At 39.7% G+C, this 21,530-nt stretch overlaps 1 protein-coding gene across 15 annotated transcripts in view; it reads left to right on the top strand.

Annotated features, from left to right (window-relative positions):
• Positions 1 to 21,530, top strand: part of CDC42BPA (CDC42 binding protein kinase alpha) — a 322,044-nt gene that overhangs the window by 29,852 nt on the left and 270,662 nt on the right. The window contains exon 1 of one of the 15 annotated variants that reach the window (XM_078441183.2): positions 15,076 to 15,124. The exons of the other annotated variants lie outside the window; for them this stretch is intronic. Coding sequence (XP_078297309.1) covers positions 15,091 to 15,124 — 34 coding nt within the window. The 5' untranslated portion in view covers positions 15,076 to 15,090. Of the gene's footprint in view, positions 1 to 15,075; positions 15,125 to 21,530 lie in introns of those variants that run through there. 15 annotated transcript variants of the gene reach the window in all.

The following is a 21,530-nucleotide window of genomic DNA, read 5'->3' as shown; positions in this document are numbered from 1 at the left end:
AGTAGTTATCATTTGGAATAGAAAAAAATCATCTTAGACTTTATATTTCTTCTTTTTTTAAAAGAGTTTATTTATTTTGAGAGAGAGAGAGAGAGAGACAGAGACAGAGAGAGAGACAGAGAGAGAAAACATGAAGTGGGGAGGGGGCAGAGGGAGAGAGAGAAAATCCCAAGCAGGTTCTGCACTGTTAGGAGCCTGATGCGGGGCTTGATCCCACGAACTGTGAGATCATGACCTGAGCCGAAATCAAGAGTCAGATGCTTAATGGACTGAGCCACCCAGGCGCCCCTATATTTCTTCTTTTAAACAGTGATACTTTAAAAACTACTATAACAGATCTGTTGTAGACCTTATTTTCATTAGTTTTCAACCGTCTTTCTTTTAAAATTAACACAAAAGGAATCTTGTGAACATTTGTACTTTATTTCTTGAATTTATGATTTTTGTAGCAGAAACAGGTCAGATTTCTAATGGTACAAGTCCTGACTTTGGTGGTTGAGGTAAAAAGAAACAATTTAAAGGCTCATATGGTAACAAGAAAAAGTTGTTGATTAGGCAATAGAAATGGGGGTTGATGTGTGCTTTTGGCATAAGTACCTAAAAATCCAATGCACATTGGTTTAAATAATAAGGAATGTTTTTCTAGCTAACCTGTCAAGGATGGAGGTAGGGTGAGCCGCTCGGGTTGGTGGCTCAGCAGTGTTATCACACATGCAGGTTCTTTTAGTCTCACTGCTGCCATAGTGTGGTCTTCTCTTAACACTATTTTTTCTCCAGGATTATAGGCACTGGGACAACATGATTCCCTGTTCAGGTGGAAGAGAGAGAGAGAGAGACAGATAGACATGTTTTCCGGTAGCCACTCAAGAGAAACAAGACTTTACCTTTCACAGAAACACCCAGAAAATCTCCTGTCTGGTCTTGACGGCCAGAATTACGTCTCCTGTCTGGTCTTGAACTAGTCGTTGCATTGGTGGGATTACTAAGGTACACGGGCTGTGTGAGGGAAGCGTAAGTAACAGTATTAGGAGTCCATCAGGAAGAGGGAATAGATTCTGGGTCAGACAGACAGTCTCCACTACAGTTGGCTTGGTAGTTTGCCAGTATATCTGTAGCATTTTCTTTCGGGATTCTCGGTAGTGAAGTTTTAGGGTGTTCTTTCCCTCTTCCCGAACCACCTCGAAATAATGCCTTCTCTAATGTGTGGTTTTGATTGAATGATTCTGAGTCAGTGTTGTTGTCCGGAAGAGAGAAAAGGATGCATTATAGATGGTCTATAATTAAATTTTAATTTTAAAATTGCAGACGTCATTAAAATGGTGCTTCTCTCAGCCATGTTCTCTTCTGTTGACTTACCCTCTCTGAATGCCTATAAAATGTGTTTATGGTGCTCATTTGGCAGTCAGTACGAATTGTCTTAGATTGTTAATTATCTTTTTATATATATCACCCCAAGGAGCGTCTCTTACTGTGTGTCTGACACAATTCCAGCATATATTTATTGTTAGTGAAGTCTGCAGAAGGTGTGGTTAGGAGGTCTGTTTAAAGTTAACTCAGTGAATATTTATCATGCATAATAAATATTATGTGTATAACAGGGCGTGGGAACAATAAAGATGAAGAGTGTGTGCTTCCTGCCCTAAAGCAATTAAGCAGAATGTTAAGTGCATAAAGGAGGCACAAGAGAGAGATTGATTTGATAAGGAGAGTGGGGGATGGACAAGGGTCAGTCATGGAGGTGACCTTGGAGCTGACCCCTAAGAGGTGTTTTGTGAATCAGAGAGGAGGAGGGCATTTTAGATGAAAGAGGGGAACAATGCAACCATGGGTATGGAGGCAGGACAGCTCAAAGTCATGTGCTCAGAGCAGAGGGAGGGAATCGTGGGAAATATACTTGGAAGGGTGAGTTGGGGCCATTTCTGAAGGCTTACTACATAATTTGAATTTGACTCTGGACAGTAGAAAGCCATGGAATATGTATTTGTTTTTAAAGCAAGGTGACTTGGAAATTACTTTCTACCAGAACGTAAGTAGCCTTAAGATTTGTAGTCTTTTGTTATAATAGAATGTTTTTGGACTACACTAATTGTTTCATTTTAACAAATGTTTATTGCATCCCTATGTGGTGTGTACCAGTTTCCGGAGACACAACAGTGACCAGGACAGGCAGGGCTTCACCTGTCACACAACTTACGTCAGAATTTGTGTGTGTGTGTGTGTGTGTGTGTGTGTGTGTGTGCGCGCGTGCGTGCGCGCGTGCACGTGTGCGCATGTGCATGTGTGGGGGCTGGGGGGAGTCAGGAGGTAAACATGAACATAAATAGGATTATTTTGGATATTGGTAGGGGCTATAAAGAAAAGTACGGCAGGACAGAGTGTTTTGGGTGGTAATTTTGGTTGGTTGGTCATGGCATGGAGCCAATGTTTCTCGTCTGAGCGACCGGATGAATGGTAACAGCCCAGTGTTTATTGAGCAGTTACAGTGTGCCAGGCACTGAGCAGTTGTCATGGGTTATGTTACTTACTCATGGCCAACCTTGCAAGCAGGCCTTTTTCTAAGCACAGCAGCCTAGACCTGTGATGCTACCTCTTTTCAGCACAACGTGAAATGGTAATTTTGGAGGGTAGGAGAGTGTACTGAGATTGTCAGGAATATCGTGTTCCTATGAAATGCGTGGTGATGGATTTAAGCAGCCAGTATGGTTATGATTTTTTTTTTCCTCGCTAGCTACAACCAGCTGGTCAGGGCCAGGTGGAATTGCGGTCTTAACTCGGTGTACCAAAATAATTGAACTTGTGCAAAAGTGGGGGTAGGGGGTTGCTTTTTTCACTCTAGTCCGAGACAGAGGCAGTGATTTCTTGGATTTTATTGTCCCTTAATGCTCTCACAGTATGTCCTAAATGATTCCCTTCCTAGTGACAGGAGCAGACAGGACTCATAGAGGAAAGAATTTGAACGGAATAACCTGGATATCTTCAAGAAAAGCAAACTACCAGATCCTGACAACTTTTCATTGTGACTTTTTTGGGGTCCCTTTACCTGGTTTGGTTTTGGGGCAGTTATTTCAGGTCTAGAAGGGTGGAATTTATTTGAGTGTCATTTCAGGGACAGGTGGATGGAACCACGAATGTAGATTTTGGTTTGCTTTTTGTAGGCATAAGTTGTTATTGAACAATTACTTACTATGTAAAGTTCTCAGAAGATGTGGTTCTTAAGTTAGGGTGTACATCCAAGTGACTTGCATGGCTTTTTAAAAGAACGTATGGTTTAAGAAAAAATAAAAGAATGTATGATTTTAACTCATTTCCAGAGATTATGATTCAGTTAACTCCAGTTGGAGACCAGGGTATGTGAATTTTAAAAACGCTTCCCTATTGATTGTAATGTGTGCTTCTGATTAGGAGGTACAATTCCAGACTGGGGAACATGAGCTTGTTAATCTTTATAAGTTTTGGACCCCCCATGAATGGACCTGTGTAGGCAACTTGTTTTGCTCCTTGTTTTATACGAAAATCCAGAAGAACTTTGTCGTGTTGGGCCATGTATCTGTACAGGAAGACTGGACAGGGCTGTCTGGACCATGTTTCTCCATCTAGAGTTGTAGGTCAGAGAATCTTTTTGTTGGCCTGTTTAGAACTAAGTGGATTTCTTTCTTTTTTTTCTTTTCTCTTCTTTAAAATTTTTTATTTTTGAGAGAGAAAGAGCATGAGCGTGTGCGTGTAAGCAGGGGAGGGGCAGAGAGAAGGGGACAGAGGATCTGAAGCAGGCTCTGTGCTGACAGCAGAAAGCCTGATGCGGGGCTCGAACTCATAATCCATGAGATCACAACTTGAGCCAAAGTTGGACACTTGACTGGTTGAGCCACCCAGGCGCCCCAAAACTTAGTGGATTTCTAATAGTTAGGAGAACGTAGATTACTAACAAGAAACTCAACTAGTTTTGTCCTAAAATTTAGGCTCAGGGACTAACTTTTAGTATTTCTTTAGGAATCCTGGATTGAGAAATTAGTACACTGTCTTCAGTGCTGTTAAGTTCAGGCACTCAGTGTGATTTCAAGGAGAATAAAAAGTCAAGTAAATCAAGAATTTCTGTAGGAAACAAAAATCCTTGTAATATTTTTAGTTGCAAAATATGAAGAAGTATTATTGAATACCCATCAAACCATACCATTATATCTGATGTGACCAGAGAAGGCATTAATTTGTATTCATTAATTTCCTGTTACAGAAGAAAGAAAGTTTGTGGATTGTTCATTAGTTACTTAAAACAGTGTAGGAAAGCATTTTGAAGTAGCACAAACTTATAGCACAAATATTTTCATTGCAGAATCTTCCTACTTGGTTCTTAAATACATTTGCTATTTTAATACAGAGAACAGTAAATAAGACAAAATTTGTATAGGCTCTCAGTAGATAACTGTCGTAAAGTGTTTTCACAATGACTTATGAAGCCTCTCATTTTTATGGTGGGTTACTTCTTGCTCATTTATATTTCTCTCGTTTAGGTGCATACAGAAAGCCTATATAAAAACTTTCTATATCATTTAATATCAACAGACTCACAGGTGCTTGCCCGCAGAAATATTTATGAGACTAACTTACATGCATCTATCGAGGACATTGCTGTTGCTTCAGCGTGTGGATCGTGTTGCTTAGAGCACCCAAACGCTGCCACTAAAGTAGAACAATGGAAGTTTTTCTTTAATTTTCAGGGAAGATTAAGACATTGGGTAGGATTTTCTCAATTTAAAGTTTTTCTTCTCATAATTTTAATTAGATACTTATTTATAAACTTATTTTATAAGTAGATATAGATATCTAGATATTTAGAAAATAGATACTTATTTTTAAAACTTGCAGTAAAATAATACATAACAAGTTACCTTTTTAATCATTTTTAGGTGTGCAGTTTAGGGTCCTCAAGTGCCTTTACTTCATTATGCAGCCGTCTCTACTTTTTATGCGGGCTTTTCTCATCTTCCCAAGCGGCACCTGTTCTCATTAAAAATAACTGCCCAGGGGCGCCTGGGTGGCTTGGTCGGTTAGGCGTCCGACTTCAGCTCGGGTCACAATCTCGCGGTCCGTGAGTTCGAGCCCCGCGTCAGGCTCTGGGCTGATGGCTCAGAGCCTGGAGTCTGTTTCGGATTCTGTGTCTCCCTCTCTCTTTCTGACCTTCCCCCATTAATGCTCTGTCTCTCTCTCTGTCTCAAAAATGAATAAACGTTAAAAAAAAATTTAAAAATAACTGCCCATTACTCCCCCCGCCACGGCACCTGGCAGCCGCCATCCTGCTCTCTGTGAATTTCACTATTCTAAATCCCTCTTAGGATGGAATCATACTATGTGTCCTTTTTAAACTGTCTTATTTCCCTGGCTCTACACTTGAATAAGGGAGGAACCACTTGCAAAAAGTGAGGTGGAGCTGTGCCTTTCTGCCGTTTGCATTTACCTGCTTCTAAGCAAGTGGTATTCCAATTTACATACTTTTTTTTTTTTTTTTTACCATTTATCATCTGTTTTTACAATATAACTATAATATATTAAGCAAAATCTTTGATGACTGCAAGCAGTAGCAGAGAACCCATTTTGTGCTTGAGGAATTCTATTGCCTTTTCTACTCAGCTCCCATTAAAATTTTCATATCACATGTGTAGTAACGATATATGCGAACACTGGAAGTGATTTTGCTATTTTCTATATAGATACTTTAGGGTGTTATGTAAACAACTGTTTAATTTTAGTTTAATCTCAGAAGTTCTGCATAGGAGCCATAAAAATAATAATTTTCAGGAAATCACTGCTCTCACCCTAAGAATATTAATATTGCATTCCTAGGTAATATTGATTCATTCACTTTTTCTTTTTCTTTTCCTTTTATTTTTTTATTATTTTTTAAAAGTTTTATTTATTTTTTGAGAGACAGAGAGCATGTGCGCGCACGTGAGCAGGAGGGGCAGAGAGAGAAGGAGACAGAGAATTCCAAGCAGGGACCGCGCTGGCAGTGCAGAGCCCGACACGGGGCTCGAACTCACGATCCGTGAGATCACGACCTGAGCCAAAATCGAGTCAGACGCTTAACTAACTGAGCCACCCAGGTGGCCCTTCTTTTCCTTTTAATCATTAGAACTCTTTTTCTGACTCAGTACCCAGGTGTTATCCAGAACCAGGTGGGTTCTCACTCTCCTTTTTATATTAAGGGGCGTGCCTCACTCAGGATGATTTATGAGTTCATGGCAGGGCCAGAGCAGAAGTTCAGGCCTCCTGAGCCTTCTCTCTGTCTCGGGCTTTGTTCTTACCCTCTCAGTTGTGAGTTGGAGAATTTGTGAAAGCTCCAACTCTGGGTGGGTGCGGAGGTGCTCGGAGACAAAATTGCTCCCTGGTGCTCAGGGCCGGGCCTCCGGGTCCCACTACTCAGCGCAGGCCCGGAGTACTTGCCACCCGAGACTCGCTGGCTGGGGGTGGGCAAGCCTGTGAGCTCCGGGCTGCTTCTGAGGGCTCACGTCCCTTGGGCCTTACCACCCAAGACAGGAACTCTTACCCAGGACCACAAGGCTGGGGCCAGGCTCGTGGCCTTGGGCTGGCTGGCTGCCTGTGTCCCACAGTTTGGAGAGTAGGCTGGAGATATCTTTGAGAGCGATGTCCTGAGAAGTCTTGGAAGTCCCTAGGCGCTGGGGTGGGAAGTAGGGACGGGAGGGGAAGCTGAGGGCCCAGGGCTCCGAACCTTCCTGCCCGCAGCTGGTTCTGAGTACAGCCACAACAGCCAGTCAGGAAAAAGAGTTCTAAGGACTTTCAAAAAAATGGGGGAAAAAAAAAAAAAAAATTTTTTTTTTTTTTAAACTGTAGCATCAAAGGGGTTTTGCCAGGACACAACACTGACTTTCCCGGTTTGGTTTGGCTTAGACTCTCCTGTGCCTCAGTGTCGGAGGGTGTGGAGGCCTGAGTTTGGGAGAGTACAGGGAGTGGGGAGGCGGCAGGCCCGGCTCTGAACCTGGGCCGTGGGACGGGCCCTGCGCAGCTGCTCGTGGACCCCGGTCCCTGGACCGGTAAGTCTGTCCCCGGGGACCTCAGAGGCGGGTCTGCCCCGAGAGGCGGCTCTGACACCCTGGATCCCTGTGCCGGGATCCCCGGCTGGCAGGCTCACCCCAGCGGGAGGAGAAGAGGCAGAGGGCTGAGAAGGTGGTCTCCCTTTCCGGCCAGAACAGTCCTTCTCGCGTACTGTGGATGAGCGCTGTTAGAAAACAGATTCTCGAGGCTGGAGTCCGTTTTTAAGGTATCATCTCTCACTTACAGCCAAGAATTAAAATCAGATTAAAATTTCTTATTAAGATAAAAATGATCAATTTCACCTTTTTTTCAAAATTGTCTACTAAAGCTCAGGATTATGGTGATCTAGTCATCTTCACACTGAGGAGTCCATACCCACGTGCTGAGAATTTCCCAAGGGGTACGTGGGTATGCTCAGTTTTACGGGAATCCAGTTCCAAATCCTCAAGCTCCCTAACTACTCTAAAATCCGTCTGTTTGAGAACACTGTACAGTCTGTTGATTTTCTTTTCCACTCCCATTTCACAATTGCCCATCTCCCGCTTTATAAACTAAAGGTACACTCCTTACCCGTCTCGAATCCTGCCATATGATGCGTTGCTTTGGCTTGTGAAGATGTCCTGGGTGCAAAACAAAAGGGTCTGAGGATGCATGGTTCCTGAGGAAGGGGGAAACAGCAAGAGCTTCTAGAAAAAGCACTGAAGCAGGTGTTTTCTTTCAGTGGTTTAGAAACTTGTGGCAGAGTTCTGTCATCCATCATCTTTCTCAGTGCTCTGAAATAAGGTGGTTCATAGTGGGCTATGTCACACATAACACATTCACTTGAGTGAAAATTAGAGTCCTACTTTTTCTAACAGAAAATAAGTCTTATTTTTGCTGATTGGTTTGACAGTGAGGACTGGCTTTGTCAATTAGATTATATGGTGGACGTTTCTCTTAAATGTTTCATAAGTTCAGGTTTTGTTGGGATACTCCTTAAAGCACACATGCAATATGAAATACATTGGAAATTAAATCATTTACAACCATTAAATCTGTAATTAAATATTTGAGGGGTGCCTGGGTGGCTCAGTCGGTTAAGCATCCAACTCTTGATTTTGGCTCAGGTCACGATCTCTTTTTTGGTGGGATCAAGCCCCATGCCGGGGTGGATCCTGCTTGGGATTTTCTCTACCTCTCTCTTTGCCTGTCCCCCCCTTAAAATAAATAAACATTTGAAAAAATACTTGAGCTATGATTTAAAACTGTTCAGGGGAGGGCGCCTGGGTGGCTCAATCGGTTAAGTGGCTGACTTCAGCTCAGGTCATGATTTCACAGTTTGTGAGTTCGAGTCCTGAGTCAGGCCCTGTGCTGACAGCTCAGAGCCTGGAGCCTGCTTTGGATTCTGTGTCTCCATTTCTCTCCGCCCCTCCTCAGCTTGCACTCTGTCCCTCTCACAAATAAATAAATGTTAAAAAAGATTTTTTGAAAAAATAAACCTGTTCAGGGGAATACGTTATTTTTTAAAACCTTTGTAGAGACAGTACGTTAACAGAAATATGTCATGACTGTTGCTAGAACGTTGTGAAAAATGCTGGGTCCTAGAGTCAATCTGAGCGGCCCTGCTTTGAATCTTCTCCCGGGGAATATTGGCTTTAGAAGTTGACTTAAAAGCCATTTAAGGCTTTTAAATGGTTGGGGCTCCTGGATGGCTCCTGGGGCCTGGATGGCCTCATTTGGTTGAGCGTCTGACTCTTGATTTCAGCTCAGGTCATGATCTCGTGGTTTGAGCCTCACATCAGGCTCTGCGCTGACAGTGCGGAGCCTGCTTGAGATTCTCTCTCTCCCTCTCTGTCTGCCCCTTTCTCTCTCTCTTAAAATAAATAAATAAACTTAAATAAAAAACATTTTGGGGTTTTATCTAGTGTATCTTGTCCTACTTTTCTAAGAAGTTTAAAGTTTTTAAAAAATATAAATTGTTATTTTAACATAAATATACTGTAAATTTAATAATTTTATTTGATATAATTGTACTGGATTTTTATCATATTTTGCATTCATTGAGATAATCATGATTGAAAAAAATTTTTTTTAACTTTTTTTTTTATTCTGAGAGACAGGGAAAGACAGAGCATGAACAGGGGAGGGGGAGAGAGAGAGGGAGACACAGAATCTGAAGCAGCTCTGAGCTGTCAGCATAGAGCCTGATGTGGGGCTCAAACCCTTAAACAGTGAGATCATGTCCTCAGCCTAAGTTGGACACTTAACTGACTGAGCCACCCAGGTGTCCCATAATTTTTTATCTTTATTTCTGTAATGTCATGATTAACACTGAGGTTTGGATATTGAGTCAACCTTTACATTCCTGGATTAAACCCATTTTAGTTGTGATGTATAACATGTATTTCTCAATTCGATTTACTAGTGCTTTGATTACAATTTTTTGCATTGTGTACACAAGAGAGATTAGCCTGTAGTTGTCTTATAATGTGTTGCAAGGTTTTGGTATTAAGATTATGCTGGCCTCATAAAACAAGTTGGAAAGTATTTGCTCATGTAATGACAGTGTCATTCCTACTTTAGGTATTTGAAAGCTTAGAAGAATTCAGTGACAGATCTAGTTCATCTGGAGTTTTCTTTCTGGAAAGATTTTTAAGTAGGGATTCAGTTTCTTTATTAAATATAAAATTATCCAAATTTTGTATTCTTGTGACAAGTTGAATTTTCCTAGGAATTTTCCCATTTTAATTTTTATAATGTTTATTTTTGAGAGAGAGACAGAGTGCAAGCAGGGGAGGGACAGAGAGAGAGGGAGACACAGAATCTGAAACGGGCTCCAGGCTCTGAACTGTCAGCACAGAGCCTAATGCCAGGCTCGAACTTGGGAATGAGGAGATCATGACCTGAGCTGAAGTCAGACCCTTAACTGACTGGGCCACCCAAGCACCCCAGGAATTTGCCTGTTTAATCTTAGTTTTAAAATTTCTTGGATAGGGACGCCTGGGTGGCTCAGTCAGTTAAGAATCTGACTTCGGCTCAGGTCGTGATCTCATGGTCCGTGAACTTGAGCCCTGCATCAGGCTCTGTGCTGACAGCTCGGAGCCTGGACCCTGCTTTGGATTCTGTGTTTTCCTCTCTCTCTCTGTCCCCCGCCTCTCCATCTATCAAAAATAAATAAACGTTAAGAATTTTTTTTTAAGTTTCTTGGATAAATTTACTCAAAATAATAATTTTCAGTTTAGTCTCTTAAAATTAGTAATTGTGTACATTTTTTTCATTTCTAATATTACTTATTTACATCTTCTCTTTTCTTGATGGCCTTTTAGAGATGTGTCAATCTTGTTAAAGAACCCATGTTTTGTAATGTTGATTTTATTTATTTTCTATTTTATTATTATCTACTCTGAGTCTGTAGTATATTCTTTCATTTACTTTTATCCTTTTTTCCATCTTTTAAAGTTATATGATTAATTCATTAATTCTTATCTTTTCTAATATACATTTTAAGGCTAATCTTTCAGTTTCTTCTTACTACTATGATTATATCCTACATGTTTTGATATGTTGTTTTTTCGTTATTGTTCCTTTTTAAATGTTTTCTAATTTTCTGGTTTTTTTTCTTCTTTATATTGTGAGTTGTTTAGAGGTATGTTTTAATTTCCAAATGCTTTTTTAAAAAGTCATTATTTAAAAAAATTCTAACTTATTCGTATCATGGCCCAGTATTTAACATATGTGTGTGTGTGTGTGTGTGTGTGTATAAAAGTTTCACATGTTTTAAAAATAATGTTTCTCCTGCAGTTGTGTTGTGTCTGTGTCCAGTAGACCCGGCTTGTTATTTAGATTGTTTAGATTTTGGTCTGCTTCACCTATCTGTTACAGGGAATGTTTTAAGAGTTACCTATCTTGATGGGATATTTGCCAATTTTTTCATGTAACTATCAGTTTTTGCCCATTATATGCTTTGAGACTAGACTAATTAAGTACATAAAGTGTAGAATTACTATGTTTTCCTGATGAATTGCATCTTTTATGTAATGACAATCATTATTTCTAGTGAGGATTTTTGCCATAACTGGATTTTTCTCCCTCAGTGTGAAATATTTCCGTATTTTAACTGTAGTGTGTAGACCATTTACATTTATTGTAAATACAGATTTGTTTGGATTTACTTCTGTATTTTTCTTTCCTTTTTTTTTTTTAACTTTTAAAATATTTATTTTTCCATATGTCCTCAGTATCTTAGGGATTAATTCAGTATATTTTCCTGTATCAATTTTCCCCTGTCCTTGTTTGGATGACATACACTCCATCTCTCTTCGTTCAGTGGTTACCCAATTGAAACTTAAACATATAAGTTATCAAGGTGTAAAGTTAATCACTGTCTTCTCTGCTTCTGTCAAGGATCCTCTCCTGTGACTCCTAGTCTCTATTTGTTGTAATGAGAGACACTCTGATTAGGGTAGCTTGGATCAGGTGTCTCCTGGATCATAACTATTGTAAGGTATAGGGGAGAGGGAGAATTTTAACAGAGATATGGTCACTGGGTTTCTCTCTCTTACCTCCTTTACACCTCCTTCCTCTTTCCTGTACCGTATATTACTGACTTTTATCAGCCATTTTCGGGAGATAACCACCACAGAATTGCAGCAAACCCAAATGTATGTAATTTCATATACTTTCAGTAAGACTTCTCACAAATTCAGAGTGGGAGAAGTCTCTTCCCCTCCCCCTTCTCCTTATTCTCCTCTTCCTTTCTTCCTTCCCCTTCTCCTCTTCCCCACCTACCCCTTCTGTTTTGTATATGTGAATATTTGAAACCTATCCAGATCAAGTCCCACACCTCAACTGGTCCTCTCTCCATGGCTATGCCATTTGAAAAGCCTTGGGTCATTTATGTCTCTTTCCTTGTACTTTTCCTTCTTTTCCATTAGAAAATTGGAATTCCTAGGAAACTGAATGGGTCACCAGTGTTCCACAGTTAGAATGAACTATGCATGCTGTAACAGTTAATGCAGGTTCAGGACCACGGACAGATGTATATGAGCCACCTGTCTGTCTCATCTTTCACCCAAGCGTTTTAGCAGGCCACGACATTCTTTGGAAGTCACCACTGCTCATCATTCTTTTCATTTCAAGGTGAATTCTTCTCCATTTTTATCAATCATCTTATAGGCAGGTCTTACCTTTTTGAAGTTTTCATCTCATCTGCTTATAAAATACTTATCTTACTATCATCTTTGAGTTAATAAATAATTTAGTGTCCATGAAGAAACTGAGCACCAGACAGGTTAAGAAATTTATCTACCATTCACACAGCTATTCAATTATAGTAAGGTTTGCAACTCAGATTTTTCTGAATGTGAAGACGAGCTCTAAGTTACTTGATATACTTGATTTAAAGCTTGTTGAATGTGTGTTTTAAATTGATTTATATTTATTTAAAAAATTACCCATTTGCCCCATTTTCTGTTGTAATGCTCTCTCCTTTTTCTTTTAAAAAAATTTTTTTTTTAACGTTTATTTTATTTTTGAGACAGAGAGAGACAGAGCATGAACGGGAGGGGCAGAGACAGAGGGAGACACAGAATCGGAAGCAGGCTCCAGGCTCTGAGCCATCAGCCCAGAGCCCGATGCGGGGCTCAAACTCACAGACCGTGAGATCGTGACCTGAGCCGAAGTCGGACGCTTAACCGACTGAGCCACCCAGGCGCCCCTGCTCTCTCCTTTTTCTTACTGCATTGCAGGAGCTCTTTGAGTTTTAGGGATGGAAACCCTTTAACAATCAGTTGACAGATATCTTCCCTATTTGTAATTTATTTATTTTTTAAACTGATTTAGAGTATTTGTAGAGTTATATGATTAAGGAAGACATTATGTTATTGAATTTATGGGACTCTAAGTCTCAACCTTATAGTATATTTGCTGCTGAAGTGAGCATAGTTTCAGCCTCATAGAACTGATCAAATCAGGTATACTAATATATTCACTAATCTCACTAACTTATAAGAGGCACAGTGGCTGAACTCAAATGCGAGTTTAGCAATTTACAATAAAAAGTAGATCTGTCAAACACTGGAGTCATTTGTGTCAGCCCCACCTGTGCTTCCCCCTTCCCCCCCCCCCCGGGAGAAAAATTTTATCAGAAGTTTGCTTAAAGAATGGAAATGGAATAAGGATTGTTATTGTGGTGGATTTAAGTTCTGATAGTCTGTGATAGGAGTGACACGTCAAGCGACTAATATTTTGGTCATTTTTCAGCACCCTGTCTACTGTGTATGTGAGACCACTACCCAGGCTTCTCACCGATACCCTCTCTTGATCAGCGTCTTCCTCCTGGAAACGTTCTTTCTTTAGTTATGGGATTATTTTACCATCAGAACTTGCTCTTAATTAGGAGCAAATATTAAAAAAAATTTACATGTTGTGTATGAATACATGTTTCTTTAAACTATTCAAATAATAGAAGTATAATTAAAATGTATTGAGTCTTTGTATATGCCGATATCATGCTAGGTATTTGATTTTCTTATTGAATTATAAAACCTGTTGAGGGACTCAGATACTTGTACGCAGTGTTCCTAGCAGTATTATTTACAAAAATGAAAAAGAGGAAACAACCCAAATGTTCATTAACTGATGAATGGGTGAAAAGAATATTTTATATGTGTATATTTATAAATTACATATATTACAAGTAATATATATGTATATATGTTACAATGTACATTATATATTAATGGAATATGATTCAGCTATAAAAAGGAATGGAAGTCCCAATACATGTAGGGTGGGTGATCTTTGAAAACATTATGTTATGTGAAATAAGCCAGAAGTAAGCCACATATTGTATTGTATTCCACTTGTATGAGGCAACTAAAACAGGCAGATTCATAGAGAAAGAAAGTAGGTTATGGGTTTCCAGGGGCTGGGGAAAAAGAAGAATGGGGAGTTACTGCTTAATAGTTGCAGAGTTTCTGTTTGGGGTGATGAACAAGTTTTAGAAGTAGGTAGCAGTAATGGTTGCACCACACTGTATGTGTAATTACTGTCACCAGTGTGTGCTCAGAAGTGGTTAAAATGGCATATTTTGTTATATATGTTTACCACAAAATAGAAGTGAAAAAACAACCCAGTCACTTAGGTTCTTATATCTCCATTTTGCCAATGAGGTTTAGAAATGCTAAGTCATTAGTGTGAGACCATGTAGCTAATAAGTGACCAACCCTGGCCTTCATCAAGCCCAGGTCTGTCTGACCTCAGATTCCATATTTTTAATCAAATGGTTCTCTGCTTTTGGTAATAAAAGTGAAAAGCCCTTTTTTCCTGTTTCCTATTTCCATTCTCTTTATTTATTAAAAAATTTTTTTAATGTTTATTTTTGAGAGAGAGAGAGAGGGAAGGAGAGAAAATGAACACAGATGAGCGGGGGAGGGGCAGAGAGAGGGAGACACAGAATCCAAAGCAGGCTCCAGGCTCTGAACTATTAGCACAGAGCCCGATGCGGGGCTTGAACTCACCAACCGCTAGATCATGACCTGAGCTGAAGTCAGGTCTCTTAACCAGCTGAGCTACCATTCTCTTTAATAGAAGTTCTCTCTATTAATTGTTTGACCTGTACTGTACCCTTTTAGGCTTTTTTCCTGAGTCCTCTTAAAAATATGTGTACATTTACAGATGTGTACAACATTTCCTTTTTTGTTTAATTAACATACTTGCGATAATTTTCTACATATTGTTCTGTAACTGCTTTTTTCACTGAATAGTATACCCTAGAGATGTTTCCCTGTTAATTCACATAGGTCTACTTCATTCTCTTTACTGACTGTGTGGTCTTTATTACTTAATTTATGGAATAATTTGATACCATTTTCCTGCTTCTTAGATAGTTTCTGGATTTTTGTTCTAACATACCAAAACAGTGTTACAGTACATGTTCGTGTCTCTTTCTGTGTTACTCAGGAGTAGATACCCAGAAGTGGGGCAAATGGAATGCACATTTAAAATACTAAAAGTTATTGCAGTATTTCCTTCTACAGAAGTGGATACCAGTTTAAACTCCCAATAATGGTGTATGAACATCCCTGTTTTCCAAGAACAGGTTATTATCAGTCTTTTTTTTCCCTCCTATCCCATGGCCAATAATCGATACTTGTTACTTGAATATATAAACCTCGAATTTACCTTAGGGATATTTTCCATATGGCGTTCTTTTTTTTTTTTTTTTTAAATTACCCATTCATATACTCTGCTCATTTTTCTAATACTAGTCTTTTTCTTATTGGTGTGTAAAAACTACATGTTAATTCTTGTTAAATATTTGTTGCAAATATGTTTTTTCGGTTTTTTAAAATTAACTTTGTTCACGTTAACTTTAACCTTACATAAGGCTTCGGTTTTTATGTAAGCAAATTTGGCACTTTTTTTCTTTTACAGCTTCTGGCCATATGGCTCTGTTTTGCTGAGAAAGTCTTAAGACACTTCAAGATTATAGGAATATGCTCCAGTACATTTTCCTATCAGTACTACAGTTTTTACAAACACTTATTTCTTTAATTATAGTATTATTTTTTGAGTTGTATGCAGCAAGGATTGATTCCCCCCCCCCCCCCAAGAGTCTGTCTTTCCCCCACTGACTTGAAATTCCTCTTTGATTTTGCACTAAATTTTCAGATAATTGTGGACCTGTTTCTGAGCTTATTTTTGTTTTGTATGTCCAGGGTTCAGCAATCTATGACACATTGGACAAATCTGGCTCAAATTTCTGGACAAATTTCTTGGAACATAGACCTGCCCATTTGTTTATATATTGTTATTGTTTGCTTTCATGATGCAAGGGCAGAGTTTTGACAAAGCCTAAAATATTTTTGTAGCCTCTACAGAAAGTTTGCCAACCTCTATGTTAATCTGTCTCTTTACCACACTCTTTTCTTTACTACAACTTTATATAATGTTTTGATATCTGATTGGAATAAACCCACACCTATCTACTGTCTGTGATTTAGAAAATTTTCTTGGTTATTTTGCATTTTGCCTTGCAGCTAAACTTTAGAAACAGCTGTTAATCTCAGTCATATATCATATTGGGATTTATTTAATGCAAACTTTAAAAAATAAAACTTTTCAAAGAGATTAGGTACATTTTACCTATTATTTTGCAGTTTTAAAGTATTTGATTCAATACTCAGTACTAGCCATAGTCCCTGGCCACATGGGGGATGCTTAATAAATGCTTTTTGTATGAATGGTCCAGAATTCTTTGTACTGTATCTTTTGCTTTAGACTGCCTTATTAGCTAGGTGTAGATAATCATTAACAGATATCTGTCACCCCTTAGCTGACAGCATCTGTGTGAATTGCACACATGATGGATGATACAAACCAGGCTGTGTGTTTCTAAAGTGATTAAGGGCCAGGAAACATTCCTAAAACATTAAAATATCATTATAGTATTCCTTTTTTCTCCACAAGCCTTATAGATATTTGATCTAAGTTAATTTAACGTATCTATTTTTGAGAGAGTATGTGAGTGGGGGAGGGCAGAGGGAGAGAGAAAGAATCTTCAGCTCAACCTGGATCCTGATGTGGGATCTTGACCTGAGCCAAAATCAAGAGTCAGATGCTCAACCGACTCAGCCCCCCAGGCGCCCATGTTTGATCTAGGTTTTAAGAGACCCCCGGATTCCCAAATTAATTTCATTTTGTAGAATTATATATTCCGTGTATCTCTATGAGTAACTGATTGGAACTGAGTTGGAGATGAGTTGGGATATCATTCACGAATTTAATTATGTCATTCAACACTAAATGTGAATTCTTGGCTGAAGGAGCTATATAGACAAAATCTATTGTTCTAAAAATGAATAAATTAAGTATTAGTAAGAGCAAACTCTCTGATACATTATCTTAACTAACTTTTCTTTCCTAAATTTGCAATGGCCATTTTAAGTTTTACTTCTCTCTTTTTTGAAAAAAATGTTTTAATGTTTATTATTTATTTTTGAGAGAGAAAGAGAGACCCAGCTTGAGTAGGGGAAGGGCAGAGAGAGAGGGAGACACAGAATCCGAAGCAGGCTCCAGGCTCTGAGTTGTCAGCATAGAGCCCAACATGAGGCTCAAACCCACGAACTGTGGGGTCATGACCTGAGCCGAAGTCACATGCTTAACTGCCTGAGCCATGCAGGTGCCCCTAAGTTTTACTTCTATTATTCCTTCCTTGACAACTCCCAAGTCAACAGTTTCCTGCTCTTTCTGATCTACTAAAAATGTGCTAGATATTCTGGTTTGAATCCCAATTCCTTCATTTATTTGGCTATTTGAGGACCAGCAAAATTATCAAAAATTAGTTGAAAAATATTTTTAAAAAAGGCTAAGTAAAATAAATTCTCTTGCTTCTGTTTTCTTGTTTCTAAAATGAACTAATGATGGTACTTAACCTCATAAGTTGTTGTGAGACAAGTTGGTATGTGCAAAGCCCTTGAACAGAACTTGTTACTTAGTAAGCTTTAGTAATGAGTTCTCACTTATTCTTTTGTGCTGATTAAAAAGTTATTATTTTGTGGTTTCCAAATATTATTTTCCATATTTTAGCCTGGTGTCTAAGATCCCTTAAGACTGGGGATAGAGTAAGGATTATGCCTATGTTTTTTGTTTTGTTTGTTGTTGTTGTTGTTGTTGTTGTTTTAATTTAAATTCTCCATAGAGGAGAAAAGGAGGAATATAAAATGCTGAGCTTGTTAAATGGAATGAATCTGAACATGATGAATACTATTCAGATGACCTGATTTAGGAGAAGCCAGAAAAGTGCTCCAGACGTGTATAGTTTCAGTTAATAAATGCAGAGATAAAATTGTTGACGAGGGCTGAACTTGACAAAATTTCCCCAGAGTATCAGCTGTCACAGGATAGAATTATATTTTGAATTTGTGTTTAATAATCTGTAACATTTAAGGTGTGCTTATTATTACCTGTAATTACACAGTGGCTTATAACTCAAGGACATTTGCTTGTTAAGCGAGAAGTCACAAGGCAGGTGGTCACAGAGATGGTTCTCTGGCTCAGCAGTGTCCGGGATGGGCTGGTCTTTCCCCACATGGTTGCAAGACAGCTCCTGGAAAAGCGCATCACCACTGTAGCACCCTTCGTAGAAAGAAAGGGAGTGTTTGGGAAAGGGCTTTCTGTTCATTCTTTTTACTCATCGGGGAGAAAACGTTTCTCAGAAGCCCTTAGGCCCTTCACCTTGGTCGCCAGCAGGTTTCACACAGAGGCCTGACCAGACAAGGGGAAGAGGGGAAAGGGGTGGTGACGGTTGGCATATATCAAGTATAATTTCAGCATCTGGGGCAAACATAAGACCACCACCCCAAAATCTGGAGTCTTATAGCGAGGAGGAAGGGAAGAGTAGCTGTCTGGAAGGTAACTAGGCCGTTGACCACGAGGCCATGATACTCATTTAGTTTACAGTGGTTTATAGAGGAACGGCTTTTAAAGTAGTGAACAGAACAGATCTGTTCCCTTGAATTCATGAGACTTTTTTCCTTCTTATCTTTTTCCTTTTAAGGTATGCTGTTGTTGGGATGTCACTTAGGCATTTTCTTATCCTCCGAATGCTTGTCATAAGTCTTAGAACTTAAAGGACCTCCTTTGGATCGTCAGAGTTTTAAAATCTATGTTTTGAGATCCTTGGAAGAAAGTAATTTAGCTTAAAAATGTTTTTTTCTTACAGGTCTGCGTTAGTAGTTCTAGTTCAGGGAAAACGAGAATCTGGGGTCCAGTGACGTAATACACTTCAGATCAAAGATCAAGTAGATAGTAAGTGGCACTAAAGATTCTTTTAATAATATCAGCTAATACTTTTGAATCCTTACATATTCCTGGTACGTATTACAGATCTTCCTCGCCTTATGATGGTGTTACTTCCCATTAAACCCGTCATTATTTGAAAATATCTAACGTCTCACCTACCGAACATCCTAGCTTAGCCTAGCCTACTTGAAACTTGCTCAGAACACTTACCCTCGCCTACAGGTGGGCCAAATCATCTAACACTGAGCCTATAAAAGTGCTGAATATCTCAGGTAACTTAGCGAACACCGTGCTGAAAGTGATAAATGGAATGGTCGTCAGTGTCCTGGCTGTTCACCGTCGCGATTGTGGGGCTGACTAGGAGCCGTGCCTCCTGCCCAGCATCTTGAGACGGGACCGTCTGTGTCTCACTGGCCCGGGAAAGGATCCAGATTCACAATTCCAAGTATGGTTTCTACTGAACGCATATTGCTTTCACACCATTGTAAAGTTGAAAATTGTTGAGGTAGGCCATCTTAAGTTGGACATCCTCCGTGCTTAGCACCGGTTCCTTAGCACCGAGGATTACGAGGTATCGGTGCCTGTACGGGTGCTTCACCTCCCCTTTCGCAGTCTCTCAGGTAGTCAGGGTCCATCAGACTAACTCCTCAGGGCTTTGATGCCAAGGCCTACGCTTTTAACCATTAACAATTAAGCATTCTCTTGTATAAATGAAATTCTTCCTTTAACCTTTCTGTGTAAGAAAGTGATTTAGTGAGAATCACTAAAAATCTATAGAATAAAGTAGCTCCTTTGCTACTCTCAGTCACTCGTTGTTATTAAAGTCACATTTATTTATTGTAGGGATGGGAAAGTGTTAGTGTTTAGGTGAGATGTTTTTAAGTCTGTGCAGCATAACTCTGTCATTTGAACACCATTTCCTAAGTTCCTTATTGTTCTTCTGCTGTGTCGTGGGAAATAGAATTTACTGATGCTGGGAACGTGTTAGGTGACATTCTCAGGATATCCTGTGGCTTAAAAGGCTATTTTTTTTTTTTTTTTCTTAACCAGGTAATACTTTCTGTGATGAGATATAATTTGGCTTAAATTTATACTTGATAGTAAGTTTTGAAATGCGTGTGCACACTCAGTACCCTTTAGGACATGTTTCTTAATCTAAGTTTATGATGTATCTAGTAGTCTTTTGTAGGACATTTAAAATGTGAGGTATGTGTGTTTTCCCTTGGGAAGAGTTCTTAGTCGTCTACCTTATGCCTGAGGAGGTCCTCCCAACCCACCATTCCCTCCCCCGTTTTGCAGTTACTGGTTTAGATGATTGGTTTTTCTTTTTACATAAAGCGTGAGGGGTGCATGGGTGGCTCATTCGGTTGAGCATCCAACTCTTGATCTCAGCTCAGGTCTTGATCTCAGGGTCAGGGGTTCAGGCCCGTGTTGGGCTCCCACCCTGGCGTGGAGTGTAATAAAGAAACACTAAACTTAGATACGGAGAGTGAGTTGGTGACTTAAATTATCTGATGTGCTCACGTTATGAATTACCATTAAATTTCAGTGACTGTACTTTTTTTTTCTTTTTTTTTAATGGTTATTTTTGAGAGAGAGAGAGAGAGAGAGCAAGCAGGAGAGGGGCAGAGAGAGGGAGACAACGGAATCTGAAGCAGGCTCCAGGCTCCGAGCTGTCAGCACAGAGCCCGACGCGGGGCTCGAACCCACGAGATTGTAACCTGACCCGAAGTCGGATGCTTAACCCACTGAGCCACCCCTCAGTGACCATACTTTAAATTTCTCGAGGTTTTCTTTGGTTCATTTTCACACTTTGTTTTCATTATTTGTATGAAATTTATATTATTTCACTATTTATATCTCTCTAATCATTGCTACCCACTTTATGGTGTTTTCAGATTGTACTCTTGAGTTCTTGGGTACTAAGCTGTTTGTTTTGATTGCCAACTTTCCATTGTGGTAGATACTTCCTCATCGGGTTTAAAGTTGTATATTGTGGGCTTGCTTTTGATTGGGGTAGATTCTTAAAGGTTGAGCTCTCTTCCCCTGAGTGCTTCTCCTCTGTAGGGTAGGGACTAGATTTAATATTAATTTCTTGGCTAAGGATTCTTCTACCACACAAGCAGCGTAGGTTCAGACTCCTAACTCATACCTGCTCTCCCTTTGCACCCCCAGCCCCTCCCTGAGTTGCCTTACCTGGTCCAAGAGTCAGAATTTTTGTTATTTTCTTACATGGAGAAAGGCCCTGGGCTCCTTAATCAGGGGTTTCGACCCTGGTCCTCTGCCTCTCCGAGGCCACCAGCAATAACTCATGTTTCCTTGTCTATTAGGGCCTGTGTCCAGGACTAGTAATCCCTTAAGCTTTCACAGCATTTATTCCTGCGTTTAAAATTTGATTGGCGGGGTGCCTGGGTGGCTCAGTCGGTTGAGCGTCCAACTTCAGCTCAGGTCACGATCTCGCGGTCCGTGAGTTCGAGCCCCGCGTCGGGCTCTGGGCTGATGGCTCAGAGCCTGGAGCCTGCTTCCGATTCTGTCTCCCTCTCTCTCTGCCCCTCTCCCGTTCATGCTCTGTCTCTCTCTGTCTCAAAAATAAATAAAACGTAAAAAAAATAAAATTAAAATAAAAATAAAAAAAAAAATAAAATTTGATTGGCATTCTCTCTGTAATTCTGGCTCTTGGGAATTTCCCCTTCTCTCTCTTT

This window comes from Panthera onca, chromosome F1, assembly GCF_046562875.1.
Source record: "Panthera onca isolate mPanOnc1 chromosome F1, mPanOnc1 haplotype 2, whole genome shotgun sequence".
NCBI lineage: Eukaryota > Metazoa > Chordata > Mammalia > Carnivora > Felidae > Panthera > Panthera onca.
This window is presented reverse-complemented; position numbering and strand designations above follow the sequence as displayed.